Source organism: Vipera berus, assembly GCF_964194415.1.
Source record: "Vipera berus genome assembly, chromosome: Z".
Lineage (NCBI taxonomy): Eukaryota > Metazoa > Chordata > Lepidosauria > Squamata > Viperidae > Vipera > Vipera berus.
This window is the reverse complement of record NC_138205.1, coordinates 93,748,221-93,770,418: the sequence shown is the minus strand read 5'-3', so window position 1 is coordinate 93,770,418 and position 22,198 is coordinate 93,748,221. Positions and strand designations below refer to the sequence as shown.

Here is a 22,198-nt window from a genome sequence, read left to right as displayed (position 1 = left end):
GTGCGTTGGGGTGATGGTTGGCTATTCCCCCAAAGATTCCCTAACCTTAAAACAGCTCTTGGGTGGCAACAGTTACCGAGCATGAGGGGCTCAGGAGAAAGATGCCGGCAATGTTAACTCCCAAGAATGAGGGGCTCAGAGGCAGCTACAAGCAGGGGAGGCAGGGTGGAGGGGGGCAAAGAAAGGAAATCAAACCTGATTGACAGGGAGCATAGTAACCCTGGTCCTACTCTGCAGAGGGCAGATCCCCATCATCCCCAGCCTGGCAGGGGTCTTCCTGCTGCACTGCAAAAGCGGGGCTCTGGTGAGGAGGAGGAGGAGGTGGAGGAAGAGGGTTTAAGCAAGCTTAGCAACCGGAGTGGGGATTCTCCCGCAAAACAAACGTGCTTCGTGGGTAAGCTCCCAGCACGACAGAAGTGACCAAAACCTGCTGCATCCACCAGCAGATAGGTGGTGGTGGGGAAATAAAAACCAAACAGCTCCCCCCCCCAGCCAATCCTCAACAGAAACACTCATGACAACGAAAACCGGACAGGGGGAAGAGTGTGGCTGGGCGGGCAGGCGGGTGTCTTGCTCGGCTGTGGCTTGTGGGTGGAAGGGGGCAGTTTCACTCCCCCAAACGCTGCTCTCTCAGGAAAGCAGGATGAAAACTCCAGAAAAACGACAAGGAAAAAAGGTTAAAACAGAAGAGTGCCTTGCGTTGTTTGCTTCCTTACTTCCTTCTAGCAATTTAAATATGTAAAGACCACAAAAGAAAAAAAAACAGGCTTTCTTTTGTTGTAATTCAGAAGGTAGAATTCTGGGGGAGGAGGGGGTGTTGTTTGTTTCAAAGGAAGTGAAAGAGGGGCTTTGGATGCGTGGGGGTGGTGCACAGGCGAACGGTGATGGCACGTGGGGGTGCAGTCTTTTTAAAACAGCAAAACGAGGCAAAAAAAAATATCCCCCATTCCACCCCCAAGAGCTGGATGCAGATGTGATTTTGTTTTTTTCTTGTTCAGAAGAGACACTCTTCTGTTTTAACCTTTTTTTCTTGTTGTTTTTCGGAGTTTTCATCCTGCTTTCATGAGAAAGCAGCATTTGGGGAGGTGAAACTGCCCCCTTTCCCCCCCCCCCCCGCCCCCAAGCCACAGCTGAGTAAGAAACCACCCACCTGTGCTCTTTCCCTCTGTCCGAGGTTTTTCTTGTCATGAGTATTTCTGTTGAGGATTGGCAGCATTTGTTTTGGGGGGGGATCCCCATTCTGGTTGCTAAGCTTGCTTAAACTCTCTTCCTCCACCTCTTCCTCCTCACCAGAGCCCCCCTTTGTCTGAAACAATGTGGCAGGAAGACCCCTGCTGGGCTGGAGACGATAGGGATCTGCCCTTTGCGGAGTAGGGGCAGGGTTACTAGGTTTGATTTCCTTTCTTTGCCCCCCCCCTCACCCTCCCTGCCTCCCCTGTTTGTAGCTGCCTCTGAGCCCCTCAGTCTTGGGAGTTAGCATTGCCAGCATCTCTTTCTCCTGAGCCCCTTGTGCTGGGTAACTGTTGCCACCCAAGAGCTGTTTTAAAGTTAGGGAATCTTTGGGGGATAGCCAACTAGCACCCCAACACGCCCCCCATGCCCCCACTTCAATGGCAGAAGCTGCACTCCCTCTCCCCCACAAGTCCCTGCAATCACCTCTCGGCTTCTTTGAGTCAACCAGAAAGAGAGAAGGGGATAGGACAGTGCAAAGATTAATGTCAGAGAAACAGGCACAAGTTTCCCCATTAAAAGTGTTGTAAGTGGGTGTACAGATAGTCATCAACCTACAACCACAATTGAGCCCTAATTTTATGTTGTTAAGTGAGAAATTTTTATCCCATTTTATGACTTTTCTTGCCACATTTGTTAAGTGAATCAGTGCAGTTATTAAATTAGTAACGTGGTTCTTAAGTGAATCCGGCTTCCCCTTTGACTCTGCTTGTCAGAAGGTCACAAAAGAGATCATATGACCCCAGGACATTGAAACCGTCATAAATATGAACCAGTTGCCAAGCATCCGAATGTAAATCACGTGACCTTGGGAATGCTGCAACGATCATAAGTGTGAAAAATGGTCATAAGTCACTTTTTTCAGTGCCGTTGTAACTTCAGTCACTAAGCAAACTGTTGTAAGTCAAGGACTACCTGTATTTTATTACTGTTTTCCATTTTTTTGATCTTCAAGTTTTTGACACCTTCCTAGGTGACTGGTGGTACTCGAATATTGCCATATTCTAAAAGTGGTACAATTGGTGAAAAACCCTGTAGTATACTATACTGATTAATTGGCTGTTGAATATGGAATATTCAGAGAGTTTTCTCCAATAATTTCTCTTGATGTTTGAATGTATGTATGTGAGTGTTGTGGATGTATTTAGTGTCACACTTTGTTTTTAGTGTTCTTTACAAGATGCCTTCTTTTTCCCCCGTGATTGATTATTGAATTTGCTGGCTGGCTTGCTCTTTACCCCTAGCCTAGTGCTTATCCCAAACAGCGTATTTTCCTCCTTCAAGAAGTAACCATCAAGAAGTAAATGCCAGCTTCCATCATCCTCATCTACTTTTCCCCCCAAAGGCTGATTTGTGCCTATGTAGGATATCTTAGCCCTCCTGAAGCAGTCTGGCCAAGAAAAAGGAAGAGGTTGCAGTCACTCCCTTCTGACCTCCTTAGTAGCTGAGCAATGTGATTTTTTTGAAATGTACTGTACACCTATTAGTTAATTGTAGGAGGCAAAAGCAATATTGATTTCAGATTCTCATATTGTAGAACCCATATTTAATGTATGTTTTTGCTGTAAAATTGATCCTAGTTAGCACTTTCTCCCGTTTTGCTTTTCAGAGAACAAAAAGATGTTAGAAATGTTATACGTAGAGAACTCCCATCTTATCCCTTGTCTAGCCATTAGCAGAGTGGGTGATCTTCCCCAGAAGAATGATGGAGGGATGAAAAAAATGATTCTGTTCTGTGGTCTCCAGCATAGTTTAAACAGTTATTAGTTTTTAAAATAACTGTTGACAAAATGTTTTCCACCTTTGAAATCTGAATTAATTGTCTTACACTACTGAATGAAGCCTAGGAAAATTAATGGTTTATAGGAAACTATAAATTCAGTTTGATAGATGTTTTGAAAGTAGTTTTCCTCTTGTTTTTTCATTGGATGTGTAATAAGTATTTTTTAAAAATCCTTCTGGGAATATTTTGGCACTGATCTCAGGATCTTTTATCACTTTAGGAAACATTAAAAGTAATGAAAGGAGTGGCACGTGGTCTGTGTGCACTACACAAAGCTGATATAATTCATGGATCATTACATAAAAACAATGTGTTTGCATTGAACAGAGAACAGGGAATTGTTGGAGATTTTGATTTCACCAAATCTGAGGTAAAACAATGTTTTCATTACAAATAAATAGGAATTGCACAGTGTAAATTAATAGCACAAATACCATTTTTGGGATGTTTAAAATCCAAGGAATTTGAGGAATTACTCAGTTTAGTATTTTGATCCTGACATGTTGTTTTTATTTATTAGCAAAGTATAACAGAGAAGAATCAATTCTTCAGTGGCATTATGATGGGGCCTTCCAGAAAAGTAACACGATGGGGGTCAATCTTTAGAGTAATTATATTCCATAAGGAGGGAGCCATCACCGAGAAAGCCCTATTTCTTGGTCACAGCAGGTGTATTTCCATAATGGATAGGATCAGCAATATACATTGCCTTCTTGCCCTGGAGAGCTGGGTGGATGTAAATGTGGAAAGGTAATATTTCAAATAAACTGGCCCCTGGCCATGTAGGGCTTTAAAGGTGATAACCAGCATTTTAAGTTGCATCTGGAAGCAAACTGACAATCAGTGCAATTTTCCCAAAAGAGATGACACATGCAAATATTGTTGTTAGTTGCAAAGTCATGTCCGACTGATAGCGACCCCATGGACAACGTTTCTCTAGGCCTTCCTGTCCTCTACCATCTTCTGGAGTCCCTTTAAGCTCACGCCTACTGCTTCAGTGACTCCATCTAGCCACCTCATTCTCTGCCGTCCCTTTCTTCTCTTGCCCTCAACCTTTCCCAGCATTAGGCTCTTCTCCAGTGAGTCTTTCCTTCTCATTAGGTGGCCAAAGTATTTGAGTTTCAACTTCAGGATCTGACCTTCTAAAGAGCAGTCAGGGTTGATCTCCTCTAGGACTCCCCAGTTTGAACGCCTTGCAGTCCAAGGGACTCGCAGGAGTCTTCTCCAGCACCATAGTTCAAGGGCCTCAATTCTTTGGCGCTCAGCTTTTCTTATGGTCCAACTTTCACAGCCATACATTGCAACTGGGAAGACCATAGCCTTGACTATACACACTTTTTAGTATGCTGTCTAGATTTGCCATAGTTTTCCTCCCCAGGAGCAGGCGTCTTAATTCTTGGCTGCAGTCCTTGTCTGCGGTCATCTTGGAGCCCAGGAAAATAAAATCTGTCACTACCTCCATTTATTCCCCTTCTATTTGCCAAGAATTGAGAGGGCCGGATACCATGATATTGGTTTTCTTAATGTTTAGTTTCAAGCCAACTTTTGCAGTCTCCTTCTTCATTCTCAACAAGAGGCTCTTTAGTTCCTCTTTACTTTCTGCCATTAGAGTGGTATCATCTGCATATCTTAGGTTGTTGATATTTCTCTCGGCAATCTTAATCCCAACTTTTGATTCATCTATCCCTGCCTTTCTCATGATGTGCTCTGCATATAAGTTAAATAGGCAGGGCGACAGTATACAGCCTTGCCGGACTCCTTTCCCAATTTTGAACCAATCAGTGGTTCCGTGTCCAGTTTTCACTGTTGCTTCTTGACCTGCATATAGATTTCTCAAGAGACAAATAAGATGGTCTGGAACTCCCATCTCTTTAAGAACTTGCCACAATTTGTTGTGATCCACACGATCAAAGGCTTAAGCATATTCATTGAAGCAGAAGTAGATGTTTTTCTGGAACTTCCTAGCTTTCTCCATGATCCAGCATATGTTGGCAATTTGATCTCTAGTTCCTCTGCCTCTTCGAAATCCTGCCTGTACTTCTGGTAGTTCTCGATCCACATACTGCTGGAGTCTAGCTTGTAGGATTTTAAGCATAACTTTATTAGCATGTGAAATGAGTGCATTAGTGCGATAGTTTGAACATTCTTTGGCACTGCCTGTTCTGTCCCAGCCTATGACTGTCCTTTTTTGCGTCACAAAAACAACCCCTTTTTTATCAGTAGGCTGGAATAGCCAACCCCTTTTATTTATATACAGTCCTAATACTTAACTCCTCAAAACAAAAAACAACAGAATACTTTTCCAACGAATAATTGGTGTAAACAGCAAAACAGAGCAGGAGTTAAACAAGAAGTTTGCCAATAAAAGAAACAGACCATGATTCCCTTGAAGTTCTACAAACGGTTGCCTTCAGCAACCAGCACCGCCCACACTATCCCCTTTTATTAAGCAGCCCCAAGGCATGGCTTCTCAGTGCTTTCTCCTCCTTTTGCTGACTTGCCACATAGTCTTCCTCTGACCTGTTTTAGTTAACTGCCTTCTATTATAAGCATCGATAATTACAAGCATCGATAATTACGTCCATCTGTGAGTTCTCAGAGTCCGACTCATCCTCCCCACACATCTGAGTCTTATCCAGAACATGATTGGAGGGGCCAGGCCCTTTCTCTGACTTTAAGTCTTGTAATGCATCAGAGCCTCCTTTCGACTCCGATGGCTCTCCAAACCCCTCTTCCTCCTCCTCAGATCCCTTGGACTCAGCTGTTGGGAGCACAGTCTGTCACAGAATTGCAACACTGCCTTTCTTTGGAATTGGAATGTAAACTGACCTCCAATCCTATGGCTACTGTTGAGTTTTCCAAATTTGCTGGCAAATTGAGTGTAGCACTTTTACTGCATCGTCTTCTAAGATTTTGAATAGCTCAGCTGGAATACTGTCACCTCCACTAGCTTTGTTGTTGCTCAGATTTCCGAAGGCCCACTTCACTTCACATTCTAGGATGTCTGGCTCGAGGTCAGTGACCACCCCATTGTGGTTATCAGGGACGCTAAGCTCGTTTTTGTATACCGGTAGTTCTTCTGTGTAATTTTTCCACCTCTTCTTAATCTCTTCTGCCTCTGTCAGGTCCCTGCCATTTTGGTCTTTTATCATGCCCATCTTTACATGAAACGTTCCCTTCATCTCTCCCAATTTTCTTGAAGAGATCTCTAGTTCTCCCTATTCTATTGTTTTCTTCTATTTCTTTGCACTGTTCATTTAAGAAGGCATTCTTATCTCTTCTAGCTATTCTCTGGAATTCTGCATTCAGTTGGGTGTATCTTTCTTTTTCTCCCTTGCCTTTTGCTTCCCTTCTTTTCTCAGCTATTTTCAAAGCTTTGTCAGACAGGCATTTTGCTTTCTTGTATTTCTTTTTCTTTGGGATGGTTTTAGTTGCTACCTCTTGTACAATGTTGCGAACCTCCGTCCATAGTTCTTCAGGCACTCTGTCTATCAGATCTAATTCCTTAAATCTATTTGTCACCTTCACTGTATATTCATGAGGGATATGATTTAGTTCGTACCTGAGTGGCCTAGTGTTTTCCCCTACTTTCTTCAATTTAAGCCTATATTGTGCAATGAGAGGCTCATGATCTGAACCACAATGAGCTCCTGGTCTTGTTTTACTGACTGTAAATAGTCAGTCTGATTTCTGTGTTGACTATAGTGATGTCCATGTGTGGAGTCGTCTCTTGGGTTGTTGGAAAAGAGTGTTTGCTATGACCATTGTCTTCTCTTGACAAAATTCTATAACCCTGCTTCATTTTGTACTCCCAAGGCCAAACTGCCTTTTATTGCGGTTATCTTTTGGCTTCCTACTTTAGCATTCCAATCCCACATGATGATAAGGACATTATTTTTTGGTGTGGATTCTATAAGGTGCTGTAGGGCTTCGTAGAACCGGTCAATTTCATCCTCTTCAGCACCGGTGGTTGGGGCATAGACTTGGACTATTGTGATATTGAATGGTTTGCCTTGGATTCGCACTGAGATCATTCTGTCATTTTGTGGATTGTATCCCAGTATTGCTTTTCCTACTCTTTTATTGACTATGAAGGCTACTCCATTTCTTCTGAGGGATTCTTGCCCGCAGTAGTATATATGATGTTCATCTGAATTAAATTCACCCATTCCTGTCCGTTTTAGTTCACAGATTCCTAAGATGTCGAAGTTCAGTCTTGTCGTCTCTTGTTTGAACACGTCTAGCTTCCCTTGATTCATGGATCTTACATTCCAGGTTCCTATGGAGAAAAAATCTTTACAGCATCAGACTTTCCTTTCACCACCAGACACAACCACAGCTGAGCATCCTTTCAGCTTTGGCCCAGTCGTTTTACTCTTTCTGATGCTACTAGTACTAGCCCTCTGCTCTTCTCCAGTAGCATCTTCCGATCTGAGGGGCTCATCTTCCAGCATCATATCTTTTTGCCTTTGGTACTGTCCATGGTTTTCATGGTAAAGATACTGGAGTGGAAATATAGCAAATATAGTCTTGCTCAAAAGTTTGTAAGCTGTTACAGTTTGAAGCATCTGAAGCTTCTGGATATTCTTCAAGAGTAGCCCCATATAGAGCTCATTACAAAAGTCCAAATGAGGTGACCAGGATAGGGGTGAGTGTGAGAAGGACAAATTGAGTCAGGAATAAGCATTACTAGCATATAACCCACAGTTGTACGAAGACCCTTGTAATCTTGGTTATCAACTGCTCCTCAATCTGGAGTTGCAAGTCCAGGACAATCCCCAGATTACATACCTGTTCTGCCTGGGTTAATGCAAGTTCATCCATAACCAAAGATGGTAATTCACCAAGAACTAAGGAGTCCTGAACCCAAATGTCCGTAAGGCAGGGATCATGGCTGGAACGTAGGCATGGCTAGAGCTGCTTGGCCCTCTGGCTGTCTTCTCCTGGTCATGCGGCAAATCCGGCAGTGCCGTCTGCCACTTTAAGGGGAGCAGCTGTGAGGGAGGTGCCCGCCGCAGGATTCTGGGCGAACAAAGGGCAGCCCGCTGGGGAGGGACCGGAGCCATGCCCGCCCGCTCACTTTTCCAACCGGGCATCCTGCTCGCTTCTTTCAGAGCTGGCCTGGCCACAACCGCTGATGGGAGGCCCTCCTTGCCTGGAGCCGCCACCAGCCGCCACCTCGGCCCCTCTGCTGCGGAAGGCAAGCATGCCACCAGGGCTGGGGCTGAGAGGAGGTAAAGATCTTCACCACGCGTTGCGGCAAATGGCCGGTTTTGGCATGGCATGGTTGTTTGCCTCTGGTCAGAGGGAAAGATCCGCACCACTTGCTGGTTGTTTGCCTCCAGCCAGAGGCAAGAATCCACACCACACCAAAACCGGCCATTTGCCATGACACGTGAGGTGGCTGTTTGTCTCCTGTCAGAGGGAAAGATCTGCACCACTTGCCGTTTTTTGCCTCCGGCCAGAGGTAAGTATCTACACCACACAGAAACTGGCCATTTTCAGCGACATGCGAGGCGTTGCAGAAAATGGCCGGTTCGGTGCGAAAAATGGCTGGTTTTGGCACAGCAAGGCTGTCTGCCTCTGGCTGGAGGCAAACAGCCGCCTCGCAAGCTGTGCAAACATCCAGTTTGGTGTGTCGCGGCTGCTTGCCTCCAGTAACTGCTTGCAGTGCGGCAAATGGGTGGTTCGGCGCAGCACAGGTGTTTGCCTCTGGCTGGAGGCAAACAGCCACCTTGCGTATCTCAGCAAATGTCCAGTTTGGTGCGGTGGCTTAACTTCCTCACCCCCTGTAATATCTCTTCCCTCACCCCCTTTAATATCATCTCTTCCCCCACCCCCTTTAATATCTCTTCCCCCACCTCCTTTAATATCAGTGAGGCTCCTCCAGTGGACCATGACCCGGTGCTCGCCCCGGTCCCATCCCCCCTCCGCCGGAGACCCTCCCAATCTGCCCTAGTCCTGCCCAGCCCTGCACAAGTGCCCCTGACACAAGTGACATCGAGCTGGCCACACCCACCCAGTAGGCCATGCCCATGCCAGCCATGCCCACCCAGTAGGCCATGCTCACCAAGTGACCCACGACCATCCGGCACCCGACGATAAGTGGGGTTTGGGTTGCAGTTTGGGCACTCAGTCTCTATAAGATTCACCATCACTGCTCTAGAGAGTGCGACCAATACTGTTTCCACTCATGTTACCTTAAAAAGGATCGCTGGGCGATTATCTGCATATGCAATTTGTGCGAAGTATTTTTGCTTCACTGAATAAATTGCCAGAGGTAGACTTTAATAGTTCTTACCTATGTTCAATTGAATTTGTTCTTCATTTTCTGCTAGTTGTGCTATAGAACAGGGCTTTTCAACTGGTGGTACGCGTACCACCTGTGGTACATTAGTACATGGCAGGTGGTATGCAAACCTGCCCAGCCAAGTGTAGTGGGGGAGGGAATGAGCCAGCACAGGGCAGGACTTACTGTGAGAGTCCTCTAGAGCTGCAGGGCTGCTGGGGCAAGGCAATGGCCCAAGGCTCACTTCTGGCTCACCCGGATGAGAAAGGAGGGGGAGTGAAGACAGGAGAGGCTATAAAAGGAGGCAATGCGAATGAGTAAGAGGGAGGGAGGGAGGTCCCACCTTAGCACTTGGCCACCAGCAGCCCTGCCATTGACTTTACTTGTTAAAAGGTTGCAAAAGGGGATCACATGACCCTGGGACACTGTGACCATCATAAATATGGATCAGTTGCCAAGCATCCAAATATATACATGACCCTGGGCATGCTACAATGGTCATAAGTGTGAAAAATGGTCATACGTCATTTCAGTGCAATTGCAACTTTGAACAATTTTTTTTGGGGGGGGTTATCAAGTTTTTGACACCTTGCTAGGTACTCAAATATTGCCATATCCTAAAAGTGGTACAATCGGTGAAAAGGTTGAAAAGACCTGCTTTGCCTTTGATCTGACCAGATAAAGAGGGCAAGTTTAAGGAGCTGGAACAAGCAACCAGTACAAGACGTCTCCTGCAATTGAATCTCCCCATACCTGACGCCACTGAAATATAATATCTGAATAACATCAATAGCAATAGACTTCATATCCCAGACAATGGGCTCAATATGGCGGGATAAGAGTCAAAGCCTCTATATAACTTCTGGATTGTTTTACTTTCAGAGCAAGCGTGCTTTGTCAGATTTTATGACTTTGAATGGTTTGAGCTTAATTTCCCCTGAGCTAAGAAATGGTCAGCCACCTTCTCCAGCTTCAGATATGTATGTTTTTGGTTGTCTGCTTTACTGGGTATGTAAATCTTTGCTCACAGGCATTGATATATTGCAGTATGATGCATTTTGCTTCTGTTTTGAAACTGTGTTTGTCTAAGGATTTATATGGTGTTTCTTGGAGAAGATATTAAAAAAATAATGGTAGCCAATGTAATAGAATGGTATTACAGTTTCCATAATTATTAAATCAAGTTGTGTTTATTGCACTTTTTTGTTATACTGTTGGTAATCTTACCAGTTGAGCCAGGAATGTTCATTTTGGGCCAGCTTGATCTCTAAATGGAATTAGTGCATGCCAAAGAAGCCTAACATAGGAAAACAGGGGGGGGGGGGGGAAGAAGTGGATAGGAGAACAGAACCAGGCAAAAAGTATGCAGGAAATTCAGTGCTGATGGAGTGCAGATGGGGGCGGGGGGAGAGAGAGAACAAAAAAAAGTTTGGGCAGTGCAATGTTTAGTTTATTGATCTTTGGGAATAATTTTGTCATCTTTTAAATGTGCAGCTATTTATTGGAAAGCAAGAATTGAAAACAAATGGAGATGGAACTCCTCAAATTGATGGCCTAGATATGGTATGTTTTTTCCATCTAAAATATTTCAGATTCAGTGCAGAATTGGCTGTTTTTTAATGCATGTTAAGTAAAAAATTAAGACATGTAAGAGTATAGTGACATAAAGTGACAACTATTTATACAAAACCTTTCAAAACATTTTCATATTGCTGATCTCCAGGAAAATGAAAAGATCGGTATAAAGTATGAAGAACAGAGGGCTGCATATTGTTCAAGTATTGCTAACTAATTTGATTATTTCACATAGTTGCAAGGATTGGTTCTGGAAGATTGAAATATAACCAAAATGAATAGAAAACTGGAGCAATGACTGGTCGCTGATCACATAACATTCAATTATGCATGCTGTTCAGAATGTGAATAATTTTCTTATTTTTTTAATATCACAAGAACTTGGATGATCCAAGGTTATGGTATCATGGTTTATTCTGCTTTTAAAAGGATTAGATAAACTTATGGAGTAATGTCATCAATATTCATAGGGATTGTAAATATATCAGACTTTGTATGCCTCTCCTTTGGAAATTGGTATAAATTTGGGTAAACCAATTTTGCAAGATTGGTACATTTTATTTGATAAAATCAAATTTATTAAAAGAAATATTTTAAAAAATCATATAAAAGTTTATTTAAATTTAAACAAGAAAATATAAATATTCAATGCTAAGAAGAAATATAACTTATGGAGTTACCAGATTGTTGGGGGCAATTAAGCTGACTTTGTAATAATGCCGCTTGGGGTGTGTGTGTGAAAGCCCTAATAAGCAGGCATATACATAGAATGAAGGCTATTGCTAAGTTTGTAAGCCGCCCTGAGTCTTCGGAGAAGGGCGGGATATAAATGGAATTAAAATAAAATAAATAAATAAAATAAATTAATGTGGAAACAAAAACTGGTAGCCTAGCTAAAAAACTATTTGAAAATGTAAGACATAGTTCCAATTAGATTATAAAATAGAGACATTACCACCTTGCTAAGAAATATTATCTGAATCACATGCAAAATCAGATTTCCTGACCTCCTCCCCTTTGCTAATGAGAGGATTGAAGTTTCTTTTTGTAACAAGGAGAAGCTGCTAGATAAGAGGTGGAGTGTAACACCTCCCAGGTGAAGTAGAAGCAGGAGAATACCTGTTTCAAAGGTTATTTATATAATATAATTATCCCTCCTGCAGATAATTTTCATCCTGAGGTGAGTGAATGTCTACAGTCTGCCTGACATGGAGTTCACTGTACTGGGAATACAAATTGTTTCCACAATAAGCCCCATGTTTTGTTGGTGTGGGGCATATCATTGGGGCCCAGTCCCAAATTCAGTGCTTGATATCTCTGTGATGCCCCTCCTCCTTCAAAAAGATTTAAATTAGATGCACCAGTGCTTTCAGTAATATTTTCCCAATTTGCATTTCAATTTTGTTTCTAGCTGTTAATTTATAACAGACCTCTTATGGCACCAAGCTAGAAAACAGGAGACTGTGAGTTCTAATCACGACTTAGCCTGAAAGCCATCTGGGTGACCTTGGCTAGTCACTCTTAGCCCAACTCACCTCACAGGGTGGTTGTTGTCGGGAAAATAGGAGGAGGAGGAAGGTATTTGGGAATGTTTACCACTTTGAGTTGTTTATAAAAATAGGGTTATTGAATGAATGAAAATGAATAAATGAATAAATAAATATTAGTCCCAATTATTGGGACTAATAGATTTTTTTTGTAACTCTTGCCTGATAAGCATACATATTTACCAATTCTTGTGACTTAAGTATGATTAATATGTGATTTAGATTTTTTTTACAAACCAGTTTCTTTGCATTTTTTCTGACAATTTTTAAATATATGTTATTCCCACCAGAGGATTTACTGATCATATTTTTATTTGTCCTGTTTTAATGTTATTTCATAGGCAGTTCACTGTGGTATAAACAAAAGCTAGACTGAAAGCAATAGTGTTACTTTCAAGGGCAATTTTCTTATAACTTTGACTAGCTTCTACCGTCTTTCCCCAAAAGTAAGACCCAGCTTGATTTTTTGGGGGTGGGCTTAATATAAGCCCTACCCCAAAAATAAGTCCTAGTTTTGGGGCGAGGCACACGCCTAAAAATGAAGCTGGGGTAGGGGGGATGAAGCTGTCCCACGTGCCAGCACCTGTTTACCTTACCGGTAGGACCATCACAGCCAGGCCTCCCAAGCCCCGATACTTGTAAAGCCATGTGTGTGGCTCATCACGTCAGTGCCACCGCTTGTGGCAGGAGGTTACACAGCACTTCTGTCCGTTTCCGCTGCTCGTTGCAGGACACTGCACAGCACTTCGGGCCATTTCCGCTGTTTGCAGTAGGACACTGCATGGCTCTTTGGTCCATTTCCACTCCTCTTGGCAAGAAGCCGCTTGGCGCTTTGGGCTGTTTCCGCTGCTTGTGGCAGGATGCTGTGTGGCTCTTTGAGACGTTTCTGCTGCTAATGGCAGAATGCTGCATGGCCTCCTGCCATGAGCGACAGCAATGTCCTGAAGAACCGCGTGGTTGCTTGCTGTGAGCGGCAGCAATGGCACAAAGCACCAGGTGGCGTCATGCCGCAAGCAGCGGAAACAGCACTGCAGCTTCTTGTGCGAGTGGCAGAAATGTCCCCTTGCTTGCTGGGTGGGAAAGTATTTGGAGGTTTGCTAGCTCCAAATGACTTGATCTCCCTTTTCACTTGATGGGAAGGAAGCTTGCAAACCTCCAAATACTTTCCCACCCAGCAAGCAAGGGGACATTAGGCCATCCTGAGTTTGCAAACTCAAGCAAGTGTGGGAGATCAGTCTGGCTGGAGTTCACAAACTCCAGCGAGTAAGGGGAGATTCCACCCAAGGACTTGCCAGACTCAGCTTGCTCCAGGACCTAGCAACATCCAGTCCAACCTTTTTGTGTTTGCAGGTTCTGAGAGAGGCACCCAGCCTGATATAGGATCAGTTTCTTACAGACCCATTCTCTTGGCAATTTAATGCTATTTTGTAACAGATTCTATTCTCACAATTCTGTAGAGGGTTTTTTTTCAGGAAGCACAATTTTCAAAGAGGTTCCATTTGTTTATGGAGTTTACAGAGCCTCCTTAAAAAGGGATCCCTCTACAGGTGTGTAACACCTGCTTTATTTGTATGTATTTGATGCTTGGTTCAGTGGCAAAATATTTTAACCATAATTTAGAATTTGTTTTAATAGTGTCACTGTCTGTGATATGCAGGCATGTTGAGGTTTGTCCTGTCTGGATTCAATGCTCTTAGCTATTGGTTGTACATATAAAAGTCTCTCTATTAGTGCTATTTTCTTTTCTCATTGTTCTGCATTTCTGTTTTATAATACTTTTTTCCACTGAATTTGCAGTTTACAACAACAATAATATATTAAAATTATATCCCACCTAATTCTCAACAAATCTGGGTGGCTAATAACAACCAAATAAAGAAATTACAGTAAAATCAATAAAACATAAAGATTAAATATGACAAACATAACAGACCAGAAGGAATGAAGTGAAGCCTCTCACTCTCTTTCTTTCACCTGAGTGAAGGGCTTTTGTTTTCCTAAAATAGATAACCTTTATTGCCATTTTTTACTGTGGGCACACTGGCACACATTAAAAATGAAATTCTGTTGCCTGTTCTCAAAAGTGTACACATACATAACAAACATGTAGATAGGGAACATGTACATACCTACACCCTTACATTTAAATAACATATAAATATTAATCACTGTCCATCTAGAATACATAGCAGAAAGAGGAAGTTTACAAGGTTAATACTGTATGGAACAAAACTGGCTGAATCTGGATGTTCTGCTTCGGGTACCACGAAGCCTCCTCCCAGAAGGTAACAGGGAAAACAGGTCGTGAAGAGGATGTGTATCATCCCAGACAATCCTGCGGACCCTGCTCAAGCATTGCTTATATGCTATGTCCTGTATAGAAGGGAGTGAACTGCCAATAATCTTTTCTGCCATCCTCACCACTCTGCACTGCCTTCCTGTCTGAGGCAGTGATGCTTCCAAACCAGACTGTAATGCAATATGATAGGATGCTCTTTGATCGTCCCTCTATAGAAAGTAGTAAGGACAGGGGAAGGAAGATGTACTTTTTTCATGTGATGCAGAAAATGCAGGCGCTGTGTCCGCTTCACAAATGTCTCGCTGTTGAGCAACCACAGCAGCCTACTCGTTAGCTGCACTCCCGGAAATTTGATGGTGCTAACTATCTCCACAGGTGAATCATTAATACTTAGAAGAGTGTGGCTGTACCTGCCTTTTCTGAAATCGACAATGATCTCTTTAGTTTTTCCAACATTTAAAATTAGGCTGTTTTTCTTACACCAGTTCACCAAATCCTCTACCTCCTGTGGTAAGCACCCTCATTGTCACCTCGAATAAGGCCCACAACTGTTGTATTGTCTGCATACTTCATAATATGGTTGATGGCAAACCGTGTACAACATTCATGGGTCAACAGGGTGAACAGCGGACTTAGGATGCAGCCCTGGGAAAAGCCTGTACTCAAAAAATGGTGTTAGAAATATTAGTCCCAACATGCACATGCTGGGGCTTGTCAATAAGAAAATCAAGAATCCAGTTGCACAAAGGAGTACCACGTTTTCCCCAAAATAAGACCCAGTCTTATTTCCTCCTGGGCTCTGAAATAAGCACTATAGGGCTTATTTTCAGGGTAGATCTTACATTACTAGTAGGCGGCAAGCGTGCAGCGGGAGGGGTGTGGTGTAGTCTGCACATGGAATGAAGACAGAGCATGTGGCAATGGGCCAACCTTGGAGCGTTGTGGTGAAGCAACTACAGTATAGTAAAGGTACCGTATGACATGGGCAGGCAGGGGGCATGGATGCTGTTCCTGTGCCAGTCTGTGCAGGGTGTGGCAGAAGGGCGCCAAGGTGGGAATGGCCAGGCTGATGCTCCAGGTGGATGGGTCTTTGCCCAGCACCTTCTTTTTGAACTCTTCAGGAGTCAAAATACTCCCTTTGAATCTGCCATTAAATTAAATCATTAAACCGGGGTGGTGGTGGTGTCAAACTTGATTTCATTGAGGGTTAGTGTTGGGGTAAGGCATTGTGGTTGCCCTGGGGAGGGAGTGAGGGTTAGGGTTGGGGAGTGAGGGTTAGGATTGCGTCGGGAGTTGGAAAGCAGGTGCTGTGTGGGTCAGAGGGGGGATCTGCCAAGCCTCATGTACTGGTATTGGGCACAATGTGCGATGTGTCATGCCGTGAGCGTCTGAAACCAGCCACAGAACCAGTGGGACAGCGTGAGAAGCTGAAGCAGGGTACTGGTAAGCAGGGCATGTGGGTCAGATTCTCCCTTCCCCACTGGCTTTGTCTCGTCGCAGCATACTGGAAGCTTCCCCCCCCCACCTCATGTCTGGTAGCAACCAGACGGAATCAGCAGGTGGTCTGTTGTGCAGGCTCTTAAGCAGGGCTTACTTTTGGGGTAGGGCTTATATTAGGCCCAACTCCAATACTCAAGCTAGGGTTTACTTTCGGGGTAGGTCTTACTTTTGAAGTATTAAAGCCTAAAAGGCCCAGTTTGTCTATTAGGTGTAGGTGCTGAGGAATGATTGTATTAAATGCTGAATTAAAGTTGACAAAAGTGCTCCAACTCAGATGGAAGACAGAAGAAATACTGTGGATACATTAGGGGAGTCTGCATGATGAGCTCAAAATTTGGAAGATAGTGGATATGACATCATCATCAAAGGTTTACAGTATGTGAACATGATTCCATGGCCACCATCTTGCAGATTTTGTCTCACCTGCAGTAGAGCAAGCAATTCGTGTTTTTTTACTTCAGAGGTATATAATAAAATGTTACTCTTTCTGTAAAACAAATATTCCCATTTATTGATTTTGAATAATTGCACTTTGATTGAGTGATGTTTCATGCTGACTTTTTCTTTCAAGGATGATAAAGTTAAATCTCTGCTTTCACAACTCGTTTGCTATGGTAATCGGATGACTGCAGAACAGGTGTTGAATGACGACTGCTTCTTGTCACCTGACCTGATTTCAGTTCCACTGGAAAGTGAAGTGACTGAATATGACCATGGAGAACAGAGACCAGAAGATGTGTTTGATGAAAGGCTGGATGACAAGAGTGAACCTTCATCAGATAAAGATTCAGATGCGGATATGAGTGATCAGAATGCCAATTCACAATAAATAAGATCAGGGTAACCTATACATCCCAAGATAGCCTTTTTCAGGAGAAGATACAAATATATCTTGAAAAATTATATACATATGTTTTGGTATTTTTTAAAAACAACTGTGATACATAATATCTAGAGATATCAGTGCTTGACCTGAGTTAATAGCTTTAGTTTTGTGAATGTTAAAATTTATCTGCTGTCAAGTATTTTTCCCACTTGTCTTCCAGAAGTGAAAAACAACAGAATATTGGATTGAAGCTTCACATGTTACCTTAGAGATTTCTATAATTACTTTATTTAAATTAATCAGAGCTAGTTAAGTTAGCTAAGATTGGAAAATCCATAAATTAATATCTGGTATTGTTTTGAATGTAATGTTGCTGAATTATTTGTAATTCTGTTTCTTCTGTTCAGTTGTCTGTTTTTGCATTAACAGTATTACAATTATCTGAATAAAGTTTTGAAGCAAATATGTTGTATTTGGATAAATTGTTATTTATAAATTAGAAGAAATTAGGTAGAGAAGATCATAAATTTGTGTAAGTATCCATTTATAAGAGGTGAATCTTTTGCAGTGTCAGGCTGCAACTCACCACTAGATGGAGGTCTTGGCTGTTAAGCAGCAGAGCTGAATTGGCATATTTATGAGCAAATGGTGAAATGCTGCTTTTGACTTTCAGGTTAACTGGTTGCATATATTGCTATTTAAACAATTTACTATTTTGTGAATAGGGAAAGGCTGTTTAAATATGTAAATAGGTAAATCTTTTGTTCAGTTGAGGCTGTAGGATAGAGCTCTATCCTGCAGTTATGCAAGGATATCCAAAAGAACATCTGTCCCTGCCAGTTTGCACCACTTTGGCAGAACCAGCTAATTTTTTGTTGCCCAGGTCCAGAGCGTACTTCCAGAAGAGGCATCCACACAAAGAACTAGTTGTTCACATATTTGAATCCCACCACTGATCCATCCATTTTCTTAGATGTTACAAACATCCCAAGTAGCACAGCAAGACACCACAGGACTTCCTATCCAAATGAAATCCAGGCTTAGTGCAAGCAAATTTACCAGTAAAATATGCTCATTGACCCAACTCTACTAAGCTCTAATTCAACTCTACTAAGTAGAGGTGACTCCTACCCAGAAGGAGTCACCAATATTGACTCAAAATTCCTCATATTCCATTACATTCTTGTCTCCTGCCAAAGCTCCAGCCCATACTAGGGAGAGTGATGGTTGTTTTTCCTACTAGCTGGTGAATTTTAGTAGGAAAAAAAGTTTTCCACAACTGCAGTAAATCCATAAAAATGCACTCAACTCTGGTCTTACAGCTGGCCTTATAACTGGATAAGAAAAGGAGTGCAGTTCCAAGTGCACCATATTTTCTGACCTTAAGCCGGGTGACAAACTGCTGGCCTGTGGACCAGATGTGTCATGGTGAAACTGCACTCACCCCATTTTTGGCAACAGGAAAAAAGTCACCATGCATCGCAACACGTCACGTGACGTGAGTTTGACATCCCTGCCTTAAGGGTTAGTGGAAAGCATTTTTGAAAGGTTAGAAACAAAAATCCTTATAGTAGCTTAACTCAAATAAGAATTTTTAAAATCAATATCTGCCTAGTTCTGTCATTGATGTGCACCATTATCCCTAAACTGTTCCCCTGCACATGCATGCTAGTCGTTTCCAACTCTAGGGCCCGGTGCTCATCTCCGTTTCAAAGCTGAAGAGCCAGCGCTTGTTCGAGGACGTCTCCGTGGTCATGTGGCCGGCATGACTAGACACCAAAGGCGTACGAAACGCTGTTACCTTCCCACCGTAGTGGTCCCTATTTTTCTACTTGCGTTTTTACGTGCTTTCGAACTGCTAGGTTGGCAGAAGCTGGGACGAGTAACAGGTGCTCACTCTGTTACGTGGCACTCGGGATTCGACCCGCCAAACTGCTGACCTTCTGATCGACAAGCTCAGCGTCCTAACCCACTGAGCCACCACGTCCCTATTAACTGCTATAAATAGCATCAAATGAATCAGTTTAGGAAAGGTGTTAGGAATATAATTTAAGAAAAACAGAATGGGACAAGTTTCCATGGCCAACTCACTGTGGGACAACTTGCTTTGGCCAACTTGCCATGGGACAACTCGCCACAGGACAATTCAATAAATGCAAAAGTTAAATTAATTTCAATGGAACCAGGGCTAATAATAATAAAGTCAATCCAGAAATACAAGAGTTACAGTAATTTTGATAATGTGGTCACCAATAATAAAAGTACCGTAACTGAATGAAATGCTTAATATAGTGTTGAAGTTGTGCAGTGGCGAGTTGGCTGTGGTGAGTTGTCCCTTGGCAATTTGGTCTTGGCAAGTTGGCTGCAATGGGTTGGGCATGGCAAGTTATCCTAGATCCAGAAAGCTTTCATGTGTAGTATTTAAAAACATTTAACGACTAGGGATTGCCATGATTATCAGCTGTTTTTCTTCTTTTAAAATGTATAAATCCTTTCCTTAAATTTAATGATCAGAGCTAAATAGGCAACTGAATATATTTTATTAAGGAGCCAGCTTTATCTGAATTTTATGTTTCAAAATTTTCTTAATTTGAAATTCGGTTTTAGAAAGAGGGAACCACATTTTAATTTTTTTCTTAAAGCTAGTTTTCTGCCTATGTAGTACAGCATTGTCAGTGTCAGTGCTGGAGAATTCTGGGAGTTGAAGTCTACATATCTTAAAGGTTGCTGAGTTTGAAAAACACGTGAAATACATTCTAGGAATGAAAAATAAAAGATGTAAATGAAATAATTTTAGTACAAAATAGGCTATATAAATATATAATTATGTCACATTATATAGGATGCATGTGTAGTATAATATAGAAATTGGCCGAGTCATAGGTTTTACCACCTGCAATATTTTTATTTCATTGTTCCTACCTATATTTGTGTGTCATCAAATGGAGAGGTAAGAACAGCAGGTAAATCATCAGTGGGACCCAACTTACATTTCTGAATATTCCAAAGTATAAATAGAAGAGGTAGTATATGATTTCCATATCATATTTGCATTATAGCATATCCAAAGAGAATCTAATGAGATTCAGGAAATCTAAATTTTCATACTTAAGAGTTGTTTTTAATTGCAAATGCTGGTTCAGTATGAAAAATTACTGTTGGTATTAACTGAAATTAAATGAAACTATTCCGTTTTATGCCTCTGTTCTAATTTTTAATTCTTCTCAAACTCTGATCAGTTGCTGTACATTTTTGTAAATGAATGAATGAAGGCCAGATGCAAATTATGAGAATTAGATGATAGATTTCTTAACCCTAATATATGCATTTGAATGTCTATAAAATGAACTACTCTTTGTTTCAAATGCTTCAAAAGGTTTGGCCTTGAATCAGCTCTGGACAAGCAGTACGGCAACAGAAGTTTTGATGCTCTGAATTCAGCCCTCCAGCTGGAACATTGGCTCTGTCTGGTCTAAAAACCAAGTCAACTTTGAATGTATCAATCACTAGTAGATTTATGAAGTTAAATTATTTCAAACTTCAACACTTATGCTAATAAAAATCTGTTATATAAGATGAATTTTTCAAGAGGATTATTTATAGGTACAGGCAGGCATTTTAATAAGCAGTAGGAACAGCCTAATCGCAAAAGGCAAGTGATTTTTTGCATCAGTAGAGCTTCCAATGGATATTTAGAAATATATAGGCTTGCTGTAATTATTCACTATAAGTATCTGAATTGTGATTATGTTGAATTCAAAATGGGAGCTGTCCATTTACTTAAATTCTACTGATGGAGGAAGCATGACATGGAAAATAAAACCCTTAAGAGATTACATATGTACTATATGGTTATGAGTGTGCATGTATATTTTATATATAATTTATTTTTATTATATACACATTTTATTATAAATATAGTTATTATACATATTATATAACAATGTAAACATGTTTTTGTTTAGTTACTATCAAGTGAGTAACTATACTAGAAAAACAGCACTTCCAACCATAAGAAAAGTTTTTTTATTTTTAAAACCTTATTAGAGATACTGGTTATTTCAGGATTATTCACCAGTAGCCAGTAAAAAGCCTCATAAAACTTCATAACAAAACAATGTTTAATAATAATTTCATTAAACCTGTATGCCACCTGACTGGATTGCTCACAACAATCTAATAAAGACACTGGAATAAAATCAATAAAATGTAGGTTAAAATAATAATACCAGAAAGGTAAAAGATGGCAAGAAAGATGAAGCATGGGTTTCACTCTGCTTTGCTGCAGGTCTGTGTGAAGAGCCAGGCCTTTGTGGTTCTTGTAATATAATGTGAAAATAAGTTTGGAAGATGGGGGAGGGGAGAGATATTGCCTAAAGGTTATAGAGCTGTGGTGACACAGTGGTTAGAATGCAGTATTGCAGGCTAATTCTGCTGACTGCTGACTCACCAGCTCGGTTGACTCAGCCTTCCATCCTTCTGAGGTCAGTAAAATGAGGACTCAGATTGTTGGGGGAAAGAGGCTGACACTAAACTGCTTAGAGAGGGTAACAAAGCATGGTGAAGTGGTATATAAGTTTAGTGCTATTGCTATATAGTAGAGGGAGGGACCCATAAGTGAAGAACGGATTAAAAAAAAGAAACTTAGAAAAGATCTGCCCTAACTAATCAGATGGTAAAAAGAGACAGTACATTTGCACTTTCAGTGCAAGATTCTTGTAGCCTTATAGTAGGGTAGATTTAACTCATGTTTCATGCTCAGTCTGTTTTACAGTTTGATAGTTCTTCTAAATAACGGGGGTGGGCTCTGGATCTTGGGGGAAACCTCATTCCAGAGGGCAGGTGCTGCTTTAGAGAAATAATGTTTCTAAGGTCTTGAGAGATGACATTGTTTAATTGAAGGAACCTTGCAGGATAGAATTGGCCAGGAAGATATTATGGGAGACAAACAAGTAACTATGCCCTTTGCCATGGTATTCATAGCATGAATATTCCTTCCTGAGCATTCATACGTTCCTTAACACAAGAATTAAGGTAGCAGTGGTTTGCTCAATGTATTTAAAGTTTAGGTTTTTATGATTACAGGAAAGTACATCATTTGCTTCTTGGTTTAGAAAATTTATAAGCTCTTCAGTTTTCAAAGAGTATA

At 41.7% G+C, this 22,198-nt stretch overlaps 1 protein-coding gene across 1 annotated transcript in view; it reads left to right on the top strand.

Moving 5' to 3' along the window:
- Positions 1-17,419, top strand: part of STK31 (serine/threonine kinase 31) — a gene marked incomplete at its 5' end in the record, with an annotated part of 79,409 nt that extends 61,990 nt beyond the window's left edge. Inside the window, 4 exons of the mRNA XM_081342999.1 lie at positions 3,234-3,383; positions 10,185-10,310; positions 10,797-10,865; positions 16,795-17,419. Of these exons, the coding sequence (XP_081199125.1) occupies positions 3,234-3,383; positions 10,185-10,310; positions 10,797-10,865; positions 16,795-17,052 (603 nt within the window). The 3' untranslated portion in view covers positions 17,053-17,419. The remainder of the gene's footprint in view (positions 1-3,233; positions 3,384-10,184; positions 10,311-10,796; positions 10,866-16,794) is intronic.
- Positions 17,420-22,198: the final 4,779 nt, after the last annotated feature.